This window comes from Carassius gibelio, chromosome B13, assembly GCF_023724105.1.
Source record: "Carassius gibelio isolate Cgi1373 ecotype wild population from Czech Republic chromosome B13, carGib1.2-hapl.c, whole genome shotgun sequence".
In the NCBI taxonomy this organism is placed as follows: domain Eukaryota; kingdom Metazoa; phylum Chordata; class Actinopteri; order Cypriniformes; family Cyprinidae; genus Carassius; species Carassius gibelio.
In genome coordinates this window covers 13236609-13253243 of record NC_068408.1, presented here as the reverse complement: position 1 = coordinate 13253243, position 16635 = coordinate 13236609, and the positions used below count along the sequence as shown (strand labels likewise).

General features: G+C 38.4%; 3 protein-coding genes across 6 annotated transcripts in view; all 3 read left to right on the top strand.

Annotated features, from left to right (window-relative positions):
- Window positions 1–5723, top strand: part of LOC127970153 (ras and Rab interactor 2-like) — a 34240-nt gene extending 28517 nt beyond the window's left edge. For all 4 annotated transcript variants that reach the window (XM_052572441.1, XM_052572443.1, XM_052572440.1 and 1 more), the window contains 4 exons: window positions 2959–3267; window positions 3374–3505; window positions 3617–3780; window positions 3933–5723. In XM_052572441.1, coding sequence (XP_052428401.1) covers window positions 2959–3267; window positions 3374–3505; window positions 3617–3780; window positions 3933–4250 — 923 coding nt within the window. In that variant the 3' untranslated portion in view covers window positions 4251–5723. The remainder of the gene's footprint in view (window positions 1–2958; window positions 3268–3373; window positions 3506–3616; window positions 3781–3932) is intronic.
- Window positions 5724–6490: 767 nt separating this feature from the next.
- On the top strand, window positions 6491–11311 carry LOC127970379 (sialin-like). The gene is made up of 11 exons (XM_052572930.1): window positions 6491–6659; window positions 7560–7747; window positions 7913–8146; window positions 8294–8381; window positions 8463–8549; window positions 8687–8805; window positions 8931–9092; window positions 9513–9645; window positions 9784–9931; window positions 10086–10176; window positions 10442–11311. Exons 1-11 carry the CDS (start codon window positions 6572–6574, stop codon window positions 10571–10573), a joined length of 1470 nt encoding a protein of 489 aa, XP_052428890.1. The 5' UTR covers window positions 6491–6571; the 3' UTR covers window positions 10574–11311.
- A 139-nt stretch (window positions 11312–11450) lies between these two features.
- LOC127970380 (elongation factor 1-alpha 1) lies at window positions 11451–16468 on the top strand. Its single transcript, XM_052572931.1, has 8 exons — window positions 11451–11669; window positions 13127–13310; window positions 13401–13580; window positions 13674–13970; window positions 14463–14613; window positions 14722–14978; window positions 15056–15290; window positions 15680–16468. The coding sequence occupies exons 2-8, from the start codon at window positions 13167–13169 to the stop codon at window positions 15802–15804; spliced, it is 1389 nt and encodes a 462-aa protein (XP_052428891.1). The 5' UTR covers window positions 11451–11669; window positions 13127–13166; the 3' UTR covers window positions 15805–16468.
- Window positions 16469–16635: the final 167 nt, after the last annotated feature.

Genomic DNA, 16635 nt, shown 5'->3' with positions numbered 1-16635 from the left:
CTCACGATTGTAAACAAAGTCCTGCTCTGCTATGTGTTTTAAGAAATCATTTTCCAGATGTTCCCAGAATGAACTTCAGCTAAACGAGCCAGTGTCTCTTCTACGATCCACCGTAACCCCTCCTGCTTGTTGATTCAGGCATTGAGTATGTGGGTGTCAGGCAAGAATGTAGAGAAAAGGGCTCTTGTTCAGAGCTCCTAACCTGATGCAGCTGCCTATGTGTACTGGCAGGTTTTGTTATGTTAGTGTTGTGTTTAAACAAGCCCAGCACAATAAAGGCTGTAGCAATGAGATTATGCCGCCATAGAGAGAAATCCTATTCTGTGACCTAAAAAAAAAAGCTTGAATGCACAGTTAATGACCTTTGACATTAATGTCACCCTCTATATTTAAATAGAGATAAGTCAGTGTTCCAGCTCTCGTCACTCATTTTTGAGTCATAACAGGATTAAGACATTCTGTTTTATCTAGATGTGTCTGGAAAGAATAATTGTTGCTCATTCAGGCCAAGGATTTTTTTTTGTTGTTGTTGTGCCCTCGGCTCTATTCTGAGCACTTCCTTAAAAACAGGTCTGAAAGTAGAGATTCATTTTAAAGTTATCATTCGTTTTCCTGAAAGACTTCTTTTAATTGGAGGGGTGAATAGACTGTGAGGGGGATTTTATTTGGTCTGTTTGTCTGGTTTAGTTTGTGTGTGCCTTTTGTTCTGTGCTGTGACGTACTTTATGGCCTTGTCTCCTAACCCAAGAACTAGTGTGTACTTCTTGTGTGGGAAGCATCAGTGGATTCACTTCTCCTGTCATTCCTGCGGCTTCATTTCCCAGTCTGCAGTGTAGACACAGAGCGTGAGAGACAGAAAGAGCACTATGTAGGAGCGACGCTGAGGAGGACAGGAGATTTGAAGGGGAGGTTAACAAGCCTTGGAAGATAGCCTTTCAAGGTGGCCTTGATGGATGAGTGTTTCTAATTTAAGCCACATTCCTGTAAACATTCCTGTCACCATCACTGCTGTGGTTTCCTGTTGTCCTGCTGTCTAATGGCATCCTATTAAGGGCCAAAATTACTAAATAATTCAAATTTAAAAGACAATATACATTCCATTATAAAATATTTAAAAAAAATGTAATAAATTACACCATTATGCTACTTAAGTCAATTTTGCTGTGCAGCAAACATTTAATTTCTCTTCTATGTTCTATGTAAGTAAGGTTAAAAAAGATAGGTTTAAAAGTCTGGCACAACTCATGTTATATTATAGCATTAAATTAGGCAATAAATGCTATTTTATTTAAAAGAGATGTTTGATTTTTCTGATTGTACTTGTTTTGTTACTTGAGTTAATAATAACAGGCATATACAGACACAGTGTAGCCTAGAGCATTAAATATAATATTTATACTACATTTTACAGATTAAATCAAATCAAATGTTACAGAACTAACACCTGTAGCCCTCCCAATCCCTTCCATTCCACTGCATCTGTGGTTCTTCCAAAGAAAAAATCATTTAAGTGGAACTGCAAACCGTTTCAGTTCCTCTAAATCTTGAGCTCTGTGATGCCCTTCATCAGCAGAGCTCTCTGCATCACGCACAGACGTAAGAGCAGCCTTGCTTATTTACCGCGCTCTCTGCTCTCTCTTGGGACTGACAACCATGTAAACACATTTTGCAACAGGATCTGTTAAAGGGATGTCAAACTCAGAGCTAAAGCCAGACCTCTAGAAAACCCTGATGTAAGGCACTATGACTATGACTGGCTATTTATTAGTTATGCTGATGGATAATTTCTTGTGAATGGAGGTGGAGTTGCTATAGCTTTGACCGGTTAAAGCTGTTATTGTTGTGGACACTAGTTGATAACATTTGGCCCAATTGAGAAGACTGCCAACAAGCAGCCTAAGTGTGTTTTTACTCTTTACCTTGAGATGATTTGGATCTCAAAAACAAGTTTAGTTTACTTCATTTCTTAAAACAGGTTTGCCAAGCACTTACAGTCACAAGCAGTTGAGTCATCCTCCTGACGCACATGATTAAGACAATTACGATAAATGAAGGGTAAACTGTCATGTTACAAGTTGATTCGAAATCATCTAGTATTAAAAATATAAAAATATATACGCGGTGTGATTTGCTGTTATATTTAAAAAAGTATAAAGTGCTGCCAAAGCATGTGTGCGAGTTGTCAGAGCACTTATTGTGATGGTGTTGCTTTCCTCAGTGGTCCAGTGTGCTGACAGAAGCAGTGTTGTCAGCAGTTTCCAAAGCCCCATAAAACATTACATTCTGCTCTTCAGATCAGATGATTTTAGTTACTCATGCACTTCTAGTTTATAGCTGATTTTACAGTTTAAGTATCATTTCAAGCGCTGCTTGCACAATCAAAGTTACAAGACGAAACCTGTTGCATTGGCTCATGTGTGAGCATAGAGATTTGTGTGCTGTCAGGAGACATTTTGTAAATGTTGAAGAGTTTTGGAAAAGTAGGTGTAAAAATACTATGGGCAGGTATTCCCCTTCAAAGCAGGAAATGGAACAAACCATGTCATAGATCCCAGTCAATATAGTCATGGTCACAGTCCTTTCATTCACAAATAGATTTGCCCACAGACATTCTGTTCACTTTTTTTATTTGGACGTTCCAGGTTTTAGTTTTTCTGTTCCTCTGCCTTCTATAGTTTCTATTTCTGTTTTCAGAGTCCACCAAAACAAATGTGGTGTAATTTGGATATTTTGTTTAATCAGGGTGGATAACATGATCATCAAGTTTATATAAATGAGTGTGATTTCTATATAATGAGTGTATATTTGAACAAATAAATGCAGCCTTAGGCAATTGAACCATTAAATGATCATTTCTTTTTTATTCAATTTTTTAAAAAAGGAAACTCTATTAACTGCATTTAGTGTTAACCTGTTATTGCTATACAATGATTATATAATGTCATTTTTCCTTCATAGATCAGGTGATGGAGAAAGCCATGCACAAGTGTGTGCTGAAGCCTCTGAAGCCTGTGATAGAAGCCGCGCTGCGGGACTTTCAGGTGAGCAGTGGGACTTGGCAGCAGCTGAAGGACAATCTGGTTTTGGCCAAAGCCAAGCAACCCCAGGAGATGGGTGTGGATGGAGCTCTGCCTCCTGACTCTGTGGCCATAGAGAAGATTCGCCACAAGTTCCACAACATGTGCAAGATGTACTCGCCAGAGAAGAAGGTGTCTCAGCTTCTCAGTGTGTGCAAGCTTATCTACACCATAATGGAGAACAACTCAGGTACATGAGAGTGATGCATTTGTGTGAAATGCGTGAGTGTGACCATAACGCTTCTGCATAATTTGATTTCAATTCATGATTTCAATCTGTGTTGTTACAATGGCAGGGAGGATGTATGGTGCAGATGACTTCCTGCCCATGCTTACGTATGTGATGGCCCAGTGTGACATGCCACAACTGGACGCTGAAATAGAGTACATGATGGAGTTACTGGACCCTACACTGCTTCATGGAGAAGGTACATTAGACCCTGGTTTCCGCAGATTTGTCACAAATACTGCTGAAGTTATTACACTATTTCAGTGGGTATCAAACTTTTTTAATGTTCCAGTTTTTTATCTGATTGTAGGAGGCTACTACTTGACCAGTGCATATGGCGCAATGTCTCTCATCAAGAACTTCCAGGAGGACCAAGCAGCTCGTGTGCTGAGCTCTGAGACGCGTAACACGCTGCACCAGTGGCACCGTAGACGCACAGCCCAGCGAACCACTCCATCTGTGGATGATTTCCAGGTAAATTCACTATTAGACATGGTCATATAAGTTCTATTCTCCCATTTCTTCCTAAAAAACAATAGCAATTTAGGAACATAAATATATGTTTTTAAACAAACGTGATGTATATAATGGGATTTACACCTAGATTTCTTCTTGTCTATATTCAGAACTACTTGCGGGTTGCGCTGCAAGATGCAGGCAGTGGCTGCACAGCCAAAACCCTTCAAGTGCATCCTTACGCCACAACGGAGGAAGTGTGTCAGATATGTGCGGACAAGTTTAAAATTTCAGACCCGGAAAACTACGCCCTTTTCCTCTTGACGGATGAAACCACACAGCAGTTGGCCCCGGACACTCACCCGCAGAGGATCAAGGCCGAACTGCACAGCCGCTCACAGCCACAACTCTACTACTTTGTGTACCGCCAGATCCAAAACCTCAATGTCCCTTCAGACCAGCTCTATGACAACACTTCACCCAACTGACAGAGCCAACATGGTTTCCATCGGGTCCTCTTGAATCTCCTTCTCAGCCACATTTATTCAACTCCTTCCCTAGGAACACTGTTTACGTCTGCGTTGTTTTGAAAAAAAGATGGAGGGAAGTGGAAGAAGTGCTTAGAGGGAAATAGGGAAGCAAGAACGTGTCTGACAGATGCAGCATTTTTCATGCTCCATCTTCACCGTTTTTAAAACAGTTTGGGAAGAGGCACGCGACCATCACAAGAGAATAGCTGAACCCAAACTGCAAATGTTAAAAATTATTTCTTCATGAATATTCAAACATTGAGTTTAGCAGAGAAACAGGGGCATTTTGGTGTTAATGTCTAATCGTTGCACATTCCACATTGAATACACTCCAAAACTGTGCCTTCCTCTTCCCAAAATACCTCTTCTGTTCTTCGCTATGCTGAGAGACTGGCATTTTTCTTATGACTGCATTGAGGTGAAGACTTTTAGAAAGTTCCTTCCTTCAGCATTCATTCAGTAACAAGGACATCTCAGTCCCTAAGGACATTTTGGACAATTATTTTCTGATGTAAACCTTTTTTTTTTTTATTTGCAGTTGCTGGTAAACTGCATTTTATATATATATATATACATTTATGACTTTTTGTTATGATATTGCATGTATTTCTGTGATGATAAGAACCAGGCATTGTTGCCAGTGATGTTTTATCATATTGCTTTTATATGAATTATGATCATTGTTTTGTTAAAGTCATTGGTAGTAATGGAGATTCTAAAATACTGTACTGCTACTGACAAGCTAAACATTTAGGGCTTGTGGTATTCTTGATCTCTTGTGCTAATTTTGGATTTGACTTGCAGACAAAGGGTTTTTGGCAAGTAGGACAAGTGGAAAGATCAGTGTAAAGTAAGAAAGAATAAGGAAAAAGGACATGTATATTTTAAGCAGGTTTAGAGTCATTGGTAGAAAATATCAACAAATAAAAATGTTTTTTGTGTCACTGTAAAGTGCTATCAGGGAACGCTGAGACGGATGAGTCGCATAAAGGGGAATAGTTCTTAAACATTCATAACTATACTCATAACCTCTTAATTGCAATAACTTTCCAAGTATTTCATGTTCTACTAATGTACTTTATGTTTGCATGTTTTGATGTAAACTCGGGGCATTGTTTTTTGTTTTTAAGAGACCAGGGTGCTGAAATGCTCTAATCCCATGTAACGAAGATATAGAAACACTAGCCACATCTGAAACACAAACTACGTTTCAAGTTGTGAAATGTATTTTAACGGGATATTTTAAGTCTGTTAAATGTATACATATTTATATGCAATCTGTGCAGGAATTTTTCACAGATTTGAAAGGTATTGATTCAAAAATATTGTTTATTAATTTGGAGAAAAGCTCATCCTCATTCTTAAGTAAGTTCTGCGTATTTGCCTTTTAAAATGTACTCTTTTGCACAATAAATTGATGTTGATCATTTATCATTTGTGTCATATTTTATTACAAGCTTCCACAAGTATGATCCTTTTGGGAGGTTGGGTAACCTACCTGTTCTTTTCTTGGAATAGATAAATACATTCCTCTTTACCACCATGTGGGCATGTCCTTTCTTCATTACTGATTCCACATATCACAAAATCATTAGAAGGCACATTTTGACTGTTTTCTCGCTGTATTCCATAAATGAGGATTATTACTGTGTGTGTGTGTGTGAGGGAGGGAGATATAACGAGTAGTCTATGTTTCATAATGGGCAATATTTCAAAGCAGCTTTGCTGACGACACAAACAAAAAAAGTAGAACGTCAAATTTTGTAATACATTTATATACCGCATGTTTTATTTTTTGATTGACCTCAAAGAAAGAAAAAAAAAGATTTTAAAAGTGAACTGAATCCTGCTGATACTACATTTGAATTTCCTTAAAGCAAGGACTGTTGTACTATTTTAGCTCCTCTTTCTGGATACATGTTGCAATAATATAGAAAGCACACAAAGTAGAAAAAGCAAACTCTGTTTGGTAATAGATCTTTTAAAAAATCTGTCATTGTTTAAACCAAATACATTCCTAGTTTAATATAAAACGGCCACATTAATAAATATTTCAGAGGATTACACTATGTTCTTGCACTTTGTTTGACATGTTTTGACCTTTAAAACATTCGACTTTTATTATCACTTGTTATATAATCAGGAGACCACAGGACTCTTATTATGGTATGTGTTTCTGCTGACGCTGAAGCAATGACGGTGAAGCACGGGTTCCGCCTTCGGAGCGTGTTGTTATTGTGTGTGCATCTGGTCAGGCGGCAGGAGAGCAGCCGCTCAAGATGATGGAGCATTCAGCGTCAGACTCAGAAACTGAAGATCATGTCCAGCCTTTACTACGCCGTAAAAACACCGGAGACCTCCAGAAAGGTAGCAGAAACTATGAATGCCTATAATGTTTTTATTCAGATTTACAACATGCCACGTAATAAAAAGTGCAAAGGTACCATACGTGCCATAATAGTTAGTAGTATTTGTAAAGTAATAATAAATATGTAAATGTAATTTGTCAATGTAAATGTAAATTTGTAATTTATTAGAATAGCTCGTTTAAGAATCCCTTACTTGTTTTTTGTATTCATGAGATGTCTCAGTCATTCAATCATCCTAACAGTGCAGACTGCATCTCTTTCGCTCAGTGTGATATAATTGTCGCAGCATTTGATGCAGTCTACATAAATAATTCAAGAGCATTTTCTGATGTGCTTTCAAAACAGGCAGTCACGTGAAGGGGGAAGTGTGTTAGTCATGCAGGTAACTGCCCTAAAAATGTGACTTAACCTTAAAACTGATTCCGCCTAATACTACAACGTAGTTACTCTGGTTACAACTGTAAAATCATAATATGTTAATATCAAATGTTCTAATGTTTTGTTAAAATGAACAATTTATTATAGGTATTATTATTATTTCAAATAGAATCATGTTTTATGAACGTGTCAGTAATGACAAGTTTTAAGGATCTGTCGAACAAAATCATAACTTGGACCACTCTTTAAAAATGATTTGAATCAAAATTTATTTAATAATCTGAAAAAAAAAAAAAAAAAAAAAAAAACTTTTTCTCATAATTCAGAGTACACTGTTCGCGCATGTTTTGGGTGCAGCATGCTTTGAAAGGACTTTTTATGTCACCACATTCAGTCGATAATTTGTAACCACTCGGGTACAAAAAGTCATACAGGTTCGGAACAACATTAGTGTGAGTACATTTTTGGAAGAGTCCTTCTGTGACTGTATGACAGTGGTTTCATCTGTTTGTTCTCCCAGCTCCTGCTTGCTGCTCCTCACGATACGGGTTGGCCTTCTTGTCCTGTTATGGCTTCTTTGTGGCGTATGCCCTCAGGGTGAACCTTAGTGTGGCAATGGTGGACATGCTAAAAAACGATTCCAGTGGCAACAACAGTTCCTCCGTCTGCCCTCACCACAAGATCCCTGTACCCAAACACAATCACACTGTAAGAGCATCTACTTTATGGTCTCACATACTGTGTATGCAAACTTTTCCAGAAAGGTGTTCTGGAAAAAAGTAAGGTGTGCAATGAATTAAAAATAGTATAGTCATTGTGCACATTGTTGAGATCTTTGAAGTGTTAATCATATATAGTTCAATGTCTCCACAGGCCAGTGTGTATGACTGGGATTCAGAGACCCAGGGATGGATCCTGGGCTCTTTTTTCTATGGGTATATAATTACTCAGATACCAGGTGGCTACTTTGCACGCAAATATGGTGCCAAGTGGCTCTTTGGTATTGGCATCCTCTGCACTGTGATCTTCACCCTGCTGACTCCAGTAGCCGCTGATCTGGGAGCTGGTTACCTCATCGCTGTCAGGGTCTTGGAAGGCATTGGGGAGGTAATCTCAAAACTAATTTCCTACAATATGGATTTAGTACTTCTGTTCTTGTAGTTTGATAAGTCTCAGTTTCATTGTTGTCATAGATGATATAAGTGTTATTCATTTTGGAAAATAAAAGTCTTAAGTAATTTTTTGTGCATTCAGGGAGTGTCATTTCCTGCTATGCATGCGATGTGGGCATCATGGGCACCCCCTCTGGAGAGAAGTCGACTGCTCACGATCTCTTACACAGGTGCCCTGCTATGATTTGTAACAGTCTACTCACAGTTTTTGTGTATTTGTACTATTATTTGTTATTTCTTTTCTTTTACAGGTGCTCAGCTGGGAACTGTAGTGGCTCTTCCTTTGTCTGGCCAGATATGTTTTTACCTAGACTGGACGTACGTCTTTTATATATTTGGTAAGTTTTATTATAATATGCATTTAAAGGTGAACTGTGTGCACACCGGCATAAAATCTAACTAAAGATTCTTTCACAGGCTTGTGTCTTAATACAGTCTAAATGCACACTTTACCTGATTTCTCCACGAATCATAGGAGCTGTTGGACTTCTTTGGTTTTTCCTTTGGACTTGCTTTGTCAGTAATAGTCCCAGCGCACACAAAAGGATATCGGAGGCCGAGAAGACTTACATAATGGCATCTTTAAAAAATGAAGTAGGCAATGTTACAGTAAACTCATAGAGTGTCTGTCTTTAAGATGATTTCTTTATTCTCAAAACAGATTATGGTTGACTTCTTAATTGTTGGTTTGTATTAAAATGTGCCTTTTTCTGCTCCAGCTGTCCCCAACCATAGATTACATCCCATGGACATCAATCCTTAAATCTATGCCATTATGGGCCATAGTTGTGGCACACTTCTCTTACAACTGGACATTTTACACTCTGCTGACTCTCTTACCCACCTACATGAATGATATACTCGGATTCAGCATCCAGCAGGTGAGTGCAAACCAGGGCTGACATGAAAAATGTTTTGAATGCTTTGTAAGCTGTAATTAGTGATTTTTACTTATTTTTTATTTTTTGTCTTGATATTCCAAAATAAAATAAATTTAGCATGTTGAGGTTTGGTAAAAATGAATAAAAAAATAAAATATTCCTGTGATGGCAAAGTTGAATTTTCAGCAGCCATTTAGTAAAATGATCATTTGTAGCTAAAAAAAAAAACAATAATTATCAATGTTAAAAACAATTGATTTATATTTTTGTGGAATATCTGATGAATAGACTTGGTACTTACCCCAAACATTTCAGCAGTACTGTATTTAATATAAAAACTGTTTATCTGAAACTGGTCATTGCCTCTTATCAAAAGACCTGTTTGCCATTTAGTAGGTGTGAACTCACTGTCATCCTCAGAATGGAATGCTCTCAGCTCTGCCCTACCTTGGTTGTTGGTTGCTGGCTTTGCTGGGTGGACAGCTGGCAGACCTCCTGAGAGAGAGATATCTTATCCACACTGTAATTGTGCGTAAGGCATTCACTATAGTAGGTAAGACATTCATAAACACTTTATACTTAGTTTAATGCTGAACAGTACATTTGAAAATGTATTAATGGGATGATTGAACTAGTGATGTGAAGTCTGTTAATGATGATAAATCAGTGTGTCTGTTTTGAATGTGTCCAGGAATGGTGGGACCAGCCATCTTCCTGGTGGCTGCTGGCTACACTGGATGCAACTATGTCTTGGCTGTAGCCTGCCTCTCCATCTCCTCCTCTCTAGGGGGCATTTCGGCCTCTGGATTTAACATCAACCATTTGGACATTGCTCCCTCGTAAGACAAGTTTATTTTTTATCATATATGGTGTATGGCTTAGGATAACTACATGCATGAAATCCATGTCACAAGTTAATTATTGTTGGAACATGGATAAAGTACTCCTTCATTTTCATATTTTATTATTTTATGTTTATATTTTTCTCCTCAGATATGCTGGGATATTGCTTGGGATCACCAACTCATTTGCCACTATACCTGGCATGGTGGGCCCTGTAATAGCAAGATCTTTGACCAAATCTGTAAGTTACAATTTATTGCATGTATATACATATTTAAATGTAAACTATTTTTTTTATTTTTTTATGCAAAAACTGCATTACATTGGGCTGCGAAAACTTAGAAAGGAGCTGTAAGAGAGTTATTTATTTGAATACTATGCCTGTCACTGATGTGATCATATGTTCGTTATGCATAAATGCAAACATTAAATGCTTCAAGACAAATCTATTCTTCACATTTGTGATAATGAAGTAACAAATGCTTAAACATTTTGTTTTAATCTAGAACACCATTCCAGAGTGGCAAATTGTCTTCTACATCTCCGCAGCGATCAATGTATTTGGAGCTGTTTTCTTCACAATATTTGGCAAGGGCACAGTCCAGCCTTGGGCTGTCCAGAGTGTAAACATCCAGTGAAACCTCTTGTAAATTCTCTAGAGCTCTTAGCAGTAATTGCATATCGTTTAATATAATGATATATCGCACAATCCAATGTTGTTGTTTTTTTAATCATGCCAACAAACACAATGACTTTTGGCATTTTTTATTTTATTTTATTGGTAATGTCTGTATTTGTTATACATTTCAGTAGCTTTTTCAGACAATTTTTATTATTTTTAAACAAAGATGTGATTAGTGAAGTGAATCCGACTGATTCAGCATTTACTGAATTAATCTGAGTTTTAACTTGTTTTGAAGTATAAAGCTCATGAGGCCCATTGTAGCTGCTCTTAACACAGTAATAAGAACTATATCAATTCTTCTCATTTGTTAAATCTGTTCTGTTGAAAACTAAAATAATCATAATAGTTAAGGAATTGGAGTCTTTTGATATTAATGTCTTTATGAAATATGCCTTATTGTAGGCCTATGATTATCACAACATGCCTTACCCATACTGAAGCAAGAGGCCTTAAGGGAGATTATTGGTGAAATGGTGTCTGGTTATTAAGTTTTAGCCTTTTTTGTACACTAGAACTGATTTATGTTTACATTTTATTTCTTACTGTTTTGTGCAATAGTTACTTAATGGAACAAAATGAATAAATCCGTGAAAATTGTATGTCGCCTAATCTGTCAATTGTAAAGACGCTACAGTACATGCTTCATCGCCTGTCAAATACTTGTATATGTAATAAAATTATTGCACTCGTTTATTTTTTTGACGTGCATGTATGCATTGTTAGAATGACATTGACCAGTTCCGCTTAAGACCTTTTTTTTTTTTTTTATCAGTTTGAGACCAACATTTTCGTCGAATTGCATGACCCTTAAACGCAGTTTATGTGCACCTGACACGTTTAAAGCTAATGCTTCCGCAGAACAAACTCGTGAACTTTTTTTCATTTCTTTATACAGTTCTTTATAATAGTCGTCTGCCCTCAAGCATCCTCAGTGACTGGTGTAGTGTATGCGCATGCACAGTCACTTTCGTCGGGTCTGTAGTGTATCAGGATCGGGCGCGCCGCTCAGCCTCTTCAGCACCGCTCCAGTATCCCGAGCACGCGCGCAGGTACAGTACCGCACATTCCCACGCATCTTTACCTGTTTATTTAAAAAGAAACCCAACAAACGGGTGTGCAGTTATAAATGAAGAACTTCTGTCTGTACGTTTGCTGATTAGTTGTCGCTTGTAAAAGACCTTTCTGATGCTTGTATTCGACATTGCGCTAGAAACAGGCTGGGAATGGGAGAACATGGCGGCAGCTGCAGGGGAAGGGATTGCACTGTTAAATCCCCTAGACATCTGAATGATCTCTGTCGCCTGCTGTTTCTTAGACGACTAATAATGCAATGTTTTAGAGCAAAGTAACACCGAAAGGAATAGCTTTCTGAAGTGATGCGACACAATAATAATTTAAAGCGCTTTTTAAAGAATGCGTCTGTAAGAATAGCCCTTGTGTTAACCTCTGAAGTTAATCTGGGAATTAGCTTTCTTACACTAATGGCAGCCCAGCTCTTGCTTTAAGGAACGTCTTGGAATTATTCATTTGAACATCTTACAGCTCATTGGAAATGATGCTGATGCAATAATCATACACGTTGGGTTCATGATGCAGCCAAACCATAACGCACTACCTTAGAATGGAATATGAATTGTAGCTTAACCAGATGTTCTAATATTTGTTCTTCTTTTCACAATATCGGGCACATGAGTGGCTCACAAATGGCTGACAGTCTTTTAAATCAGTAGGCGAATCTTTACAAAATGGAGGTCTGCAGGACAAAGATGTACCAGGCATGAAGAAAGGCATGCCCAGTCGGTTAAAGCATTGCTGGTTCTTCGGCAGAACTAGAATCTTAAATAGCCTGAAAGGTTAAACTCAATGCTGGTCTGAAGGTTGAAATAAAGGAGATGGCATATTAAATACCGTATTTGTTATACACATTTCTTTGTCTGCATTTCTTTCGGTGTCCAAATGAAATTCAAATGGTAGGACATTTCAATTCTGCAGTCACAGGGAGCCATAGACGTTGCTGAGCTGGTATTGCATAGGTCATTCTAAGAGAATTACACCGATTACTGCACCCTTTGCTCATGTACTGTACTGTGGGGTTTACTTTCTTTAGCAGAAAACAAAAGGAGAACTTTTGAAGAATATGCAGGTCTGTCTTGTCCATGATGATTTTACATCCTTTTTTAGGCCTTACATCCTCATTAGCCATCCATTTTTATTAATTGGAAAAGAATTACCAGAATATTCTTCAAATTTCTCCTTTAATGTTCCACAGAAGTAAAGTCATATGGACTTAGGAAGGAATTTTCCTTTGGTGGTGTACTACTATATTGTATAATGTATTGTGAGATCGGCTGATGAACAGTGCAAGTTTTTAAAAGGCCACTTCTTAAATTCATGGATTTAGTGTTTTAAATTGGATCAAAAGCATATTTTAGCCAAAGAACATGTGTCTAACTTAGTTCATGACTTTAATAGAATTTGCCTGTGACTGTTTGCTGTCTTTGTTAAGATTTACAGTTACATTCGCACTTTAAATAAAGCCGTTAGCCATGGGAAAGGAGAAGCTCCACATCAACATTGTGGTCATCGGCCACGTGGACTCTGGAAAATCCACTACAACCGGCCACCTCATCTACAAATGTGGTGGGATTGACAAGCGGACAATTGAGAAGTTTGAGAAAGAAGCTGCAGAGGTATGACGGAGATATTGGAGACATTTAAACTAATACATGATTAAAAACTATTTCAAGCTGTTATATAATGTTTATGTGCATCACTCGTAGATGGGAAAAGGCTCTTTCAAGTACGCTTGGGTTTTGGACAAGCTTAAAGCAGAAAGAGAGAGAGGAATCACCATCGACATCTCCCTGTGGAAGTTTGAGACCAGCAAATACTATGTCACCATCATTGATGCTCCAGGACACAGGGACTTCATCAAAAACATGATCACTGGAACCTCACAGGTTAGGAAAAAAAACAGGCACACAAATATATTGTAGTAGCTGTTATCTATTTAGAAAAAAAAAATGATCCCTAACATTTTCTTGGACCCTCAGGCGGACTGTGCCGTGCTGATTGTGGCTGCAGGTGTCGGAGAGTTTGAGGCTGGCATCTCGAAGAACGGCCAGACCAGAGAGCATGCTCTCCTGGCCTACACACTGGGTGTGAAGCAGCTGATTGTGGGTGTCAACAAGATGGATTCCACTGAACCCAGTTACAGCCAGAAGCGTTATGAGGAAATTGTAAAGGAAGTCAGCACCTACATCAAGAAGATCGGCTATAATCCTGACACGGTGGCGTTTGTACCCATCTCTGGCTGGAATGGAGATAACATGCTTGAGGCCAGTCCCAATGTAAGTAAGATAGGAAAATAATGATTGTTTCCGTTAGGGCCCCACATTTAATGAAAATAAAAGGGTAACGGCTTTAATATGGCTTGCAGTCCATGTTTCAGAGTGAAATGCAGCAATGTGTTAATTTACAGTCCAGTGTTTTCTGTGTCTCAGCAGTTTGGGTTGCAGTAAATGCTACTACATACAAATTTTGTTTGGGTTGCTTATAATATGCATTTGGGAACACAGCAGGCTAATCGGTTTCCAGAATTTATAATATAAAAAAAACGTTTATCAACTATCTGGTGACAAAAGAGAAGCTTTAAGCGAGGTTTTGTGGCAATCGCAACTTTTATCGAAAAATGACAATTATATTTTTTATATCTCAAGTCTCCATAGGTCATGTGAAGAATTATGAATTTCTTCACTGAATATGAGTATTTACGCAAAATGGCATCCCAGCAAGTTGGTCCCAATCAGTATCTTTACTAGGTTTCCTTGTCTTTACTTTAGATGACTTGGTTCAAAGGTTGGAAGATTACCCGGAAGGAGGGAAATGCATCTGGGACCACCCTACTGGAGGCTTTGGATGCCATTCAGCCTCCAACACGTCCGACTGACAAAGCCCTGCGCCTGCCTCTTCAGGACGTCTACAAGATTGGAGGTTTTAATTTGTACAAACAAACTATGTTACCTGATTTTGCCTAAATGTTGGCCACCATTACTTTGCTAACATACAGCATAGCCGACCTAAATGCAGTGTTTTCACTAGGTATTGGAACTGTTCCTGTGGGCCGTGTGGAGACTGGAGTTTTGAAGTCAGGTATGGTGGTGACCTTTGCCCCTGTCAACGTGACAACTGAAGTCAAGTCAGTGGAGATGCATCACGAGGCTCTTTCAGAGGCCTTGCCTGGTGACAACGTTGGCTTTAATGTTAAGAACGTCTCGGTCAAGGACATCCGTCGTGGCAATGTTGCTGGAGACAGCAAAAATGACCCACCTCAGGAGGCCGCCTCCTTCACTGCTCAAGTAAGCTCAATTAACTTCTGTTCTCACTATTCCAGGAAACCTGAGCAGTCATTACTAGCTTCATTCTTTCCCACCAGGTGATCATCTTGAACCACCCAGGGCAAATCAGTGCTGGCTATGCTCCTGTTCTTGATTGTCACACTGCACACATCGCCTGCAAGTTTGCAGAGCTGAAGGAAAAGATCGATCGCCGTTCTGGGAAGAAGCTTGAGGACAACCCTAAGAGCCTCAAGTCAGGAGATGCAGCCATCGTTGATATGATCCCTGGGAAGCCCATGTGTGTGGAGAGCTTTTCGGAGTATCCTCCACTGGGTAAGTGCTATCCCAACATCCCATCCCAAGAGCAAAATACTTTATTGCTCATTTATATTTAAAGTTAAGGTAACTGAAGTTAAATAAGTTTTTCTTTCTTGATAGTTTGTCATTCCTCCTTCATGAATATCTAAAAGCCATGGCAAACAATTGAGAAAAATATTATAGTTCACTCAACAAAAAAAAATAAAATTATAATTTACTTCCAAACCGATTATTAATATATTTTTTGATAGAGGTAATGATAGGTAATTTCTTCTTTACATCTGGATGAAATGGACATGTTTTGTTTAAAGATATGGTATGCCAGGAGGCTTTTCACAATCAGTGTTAGGATGATGAAGATAATGAACACAGATGACCTGCTTAGATTCTTTTTTGGTTTGCAGGTCGTTTTGCTGTGCGTGACATGCGTCAGACCGTCGCAGTGGGAGTTATTAAAGGAGTGGAGAAAAAGACTGCGACGAGCGGAAAGGTCACCAAATCTGCTCAGAAAGCCCAGAAGGCCAAATGAATGTTGTGTTTGACTGCCAACTCCAGAGAGACATATGGAAAAGCAGAGGTCATCCAGCTCTTCTATCCTATTGGCTGCTTAGGTTCTATAGTCAGAGACTGCTCAATAGTTCCAATGCATCGTAAAAGTATCAGAAGGAAAAAAAATACTAACAAAAGCAGTCCTTTAGATAACTGTAATTTGTATGTTGACTCGTAGTCTTACATCCACACCATTGAACTTATTTAATAGTGTTTTTAATAGTTGTGCTCCTCTCTTCGATGATAGCTGTTGAAACCATATGTGATTTTTAAAATCTTGAGGTTTGACCTCTCCTGCTCTGGAGTGCAGTTTTAGCCTGGTTCTCACAATTTTGTCTTTGCTTGTTTTAGTGCTTGTTTGCAAAATACCATGTGTTCAGTATCCACTGGTGGTGAACTACTTAAACGACACTATTTAGTAGACTTTGAGAACCTTTATTTTTAGCTTTGTAGAACAATGAAAACCTAAAATGATGCTCTCAATCAGCCTGTGTTTGGGCTCTGGACTGACAGCTTTATGTTTAGCACTTTGACTAGCGTAGGCTAACCCTGCACAAGCACTTGTGGACTTTAATTGGCATAAGCTACCGCACCTTATTATAAAAATAATAGCTTTCATGTCATTAAAGATGTCTCAACCATAATGATTGTGTTTGTGTTCATTTCACTCCCAAACAGTACACTACATAAAAGCCATACAGGTGTGTGTTTGATCTTTTGCCTTTGTATTAAGGGAATTACAGTATTATATTGTGAGCTTAGACTTCAACTGAAGGTATTACACAGCGTCTAAAAAAACAGCTTAGTAAAG

Excerpts from the sequence above, each read along its gene's own strand:
- LOC127970380 (XM_052572931.1), top strand. The coding sequence starts at position 13,167 with ATGGGAAAGGAGAAGCTCCACATCAACATTGTGGTCATCGGCCACGTG. Across the intron at positions 13,581-13,673 it reads TGATCACTGGAACCTCACAG|GCGGACTGTGCCGTGCTGAT; the intron begins GTTAGGAAAAAA and ends TTGGACCCTCAG. Across the intron at positions 13,971-14,462 it reads TGCTTGAGGCCAGTCCCAAT|ATGACTTGGTTCAAAGGTTG; the intron begins GTAAGTAAGATA and ends TCTTTACTTTAG.
- LOC127970379 (XM_052572930.1), top strand. The coding sequence starts at position 6,572 with ATGATGGAGCATTCAGCGTCAGACTCAGAAACTGAAGATCATGTCCAG. Across the intron at positions 9,646-9,783 it reads TAAGGCATTCACTATAGTAG|GAATGGTGGGACCAGCCATC; the intron begins GTAAGACATTCA and ends GAATGTGTCCAG. Across the intron at positions 9,932-10,085 it reads CATTTGGACATTGCTCCCTC|ATATGCTGGGATATTGCTTG; the intron begins GTAAGACAAGTT and ends TTTTCTCCTCAG.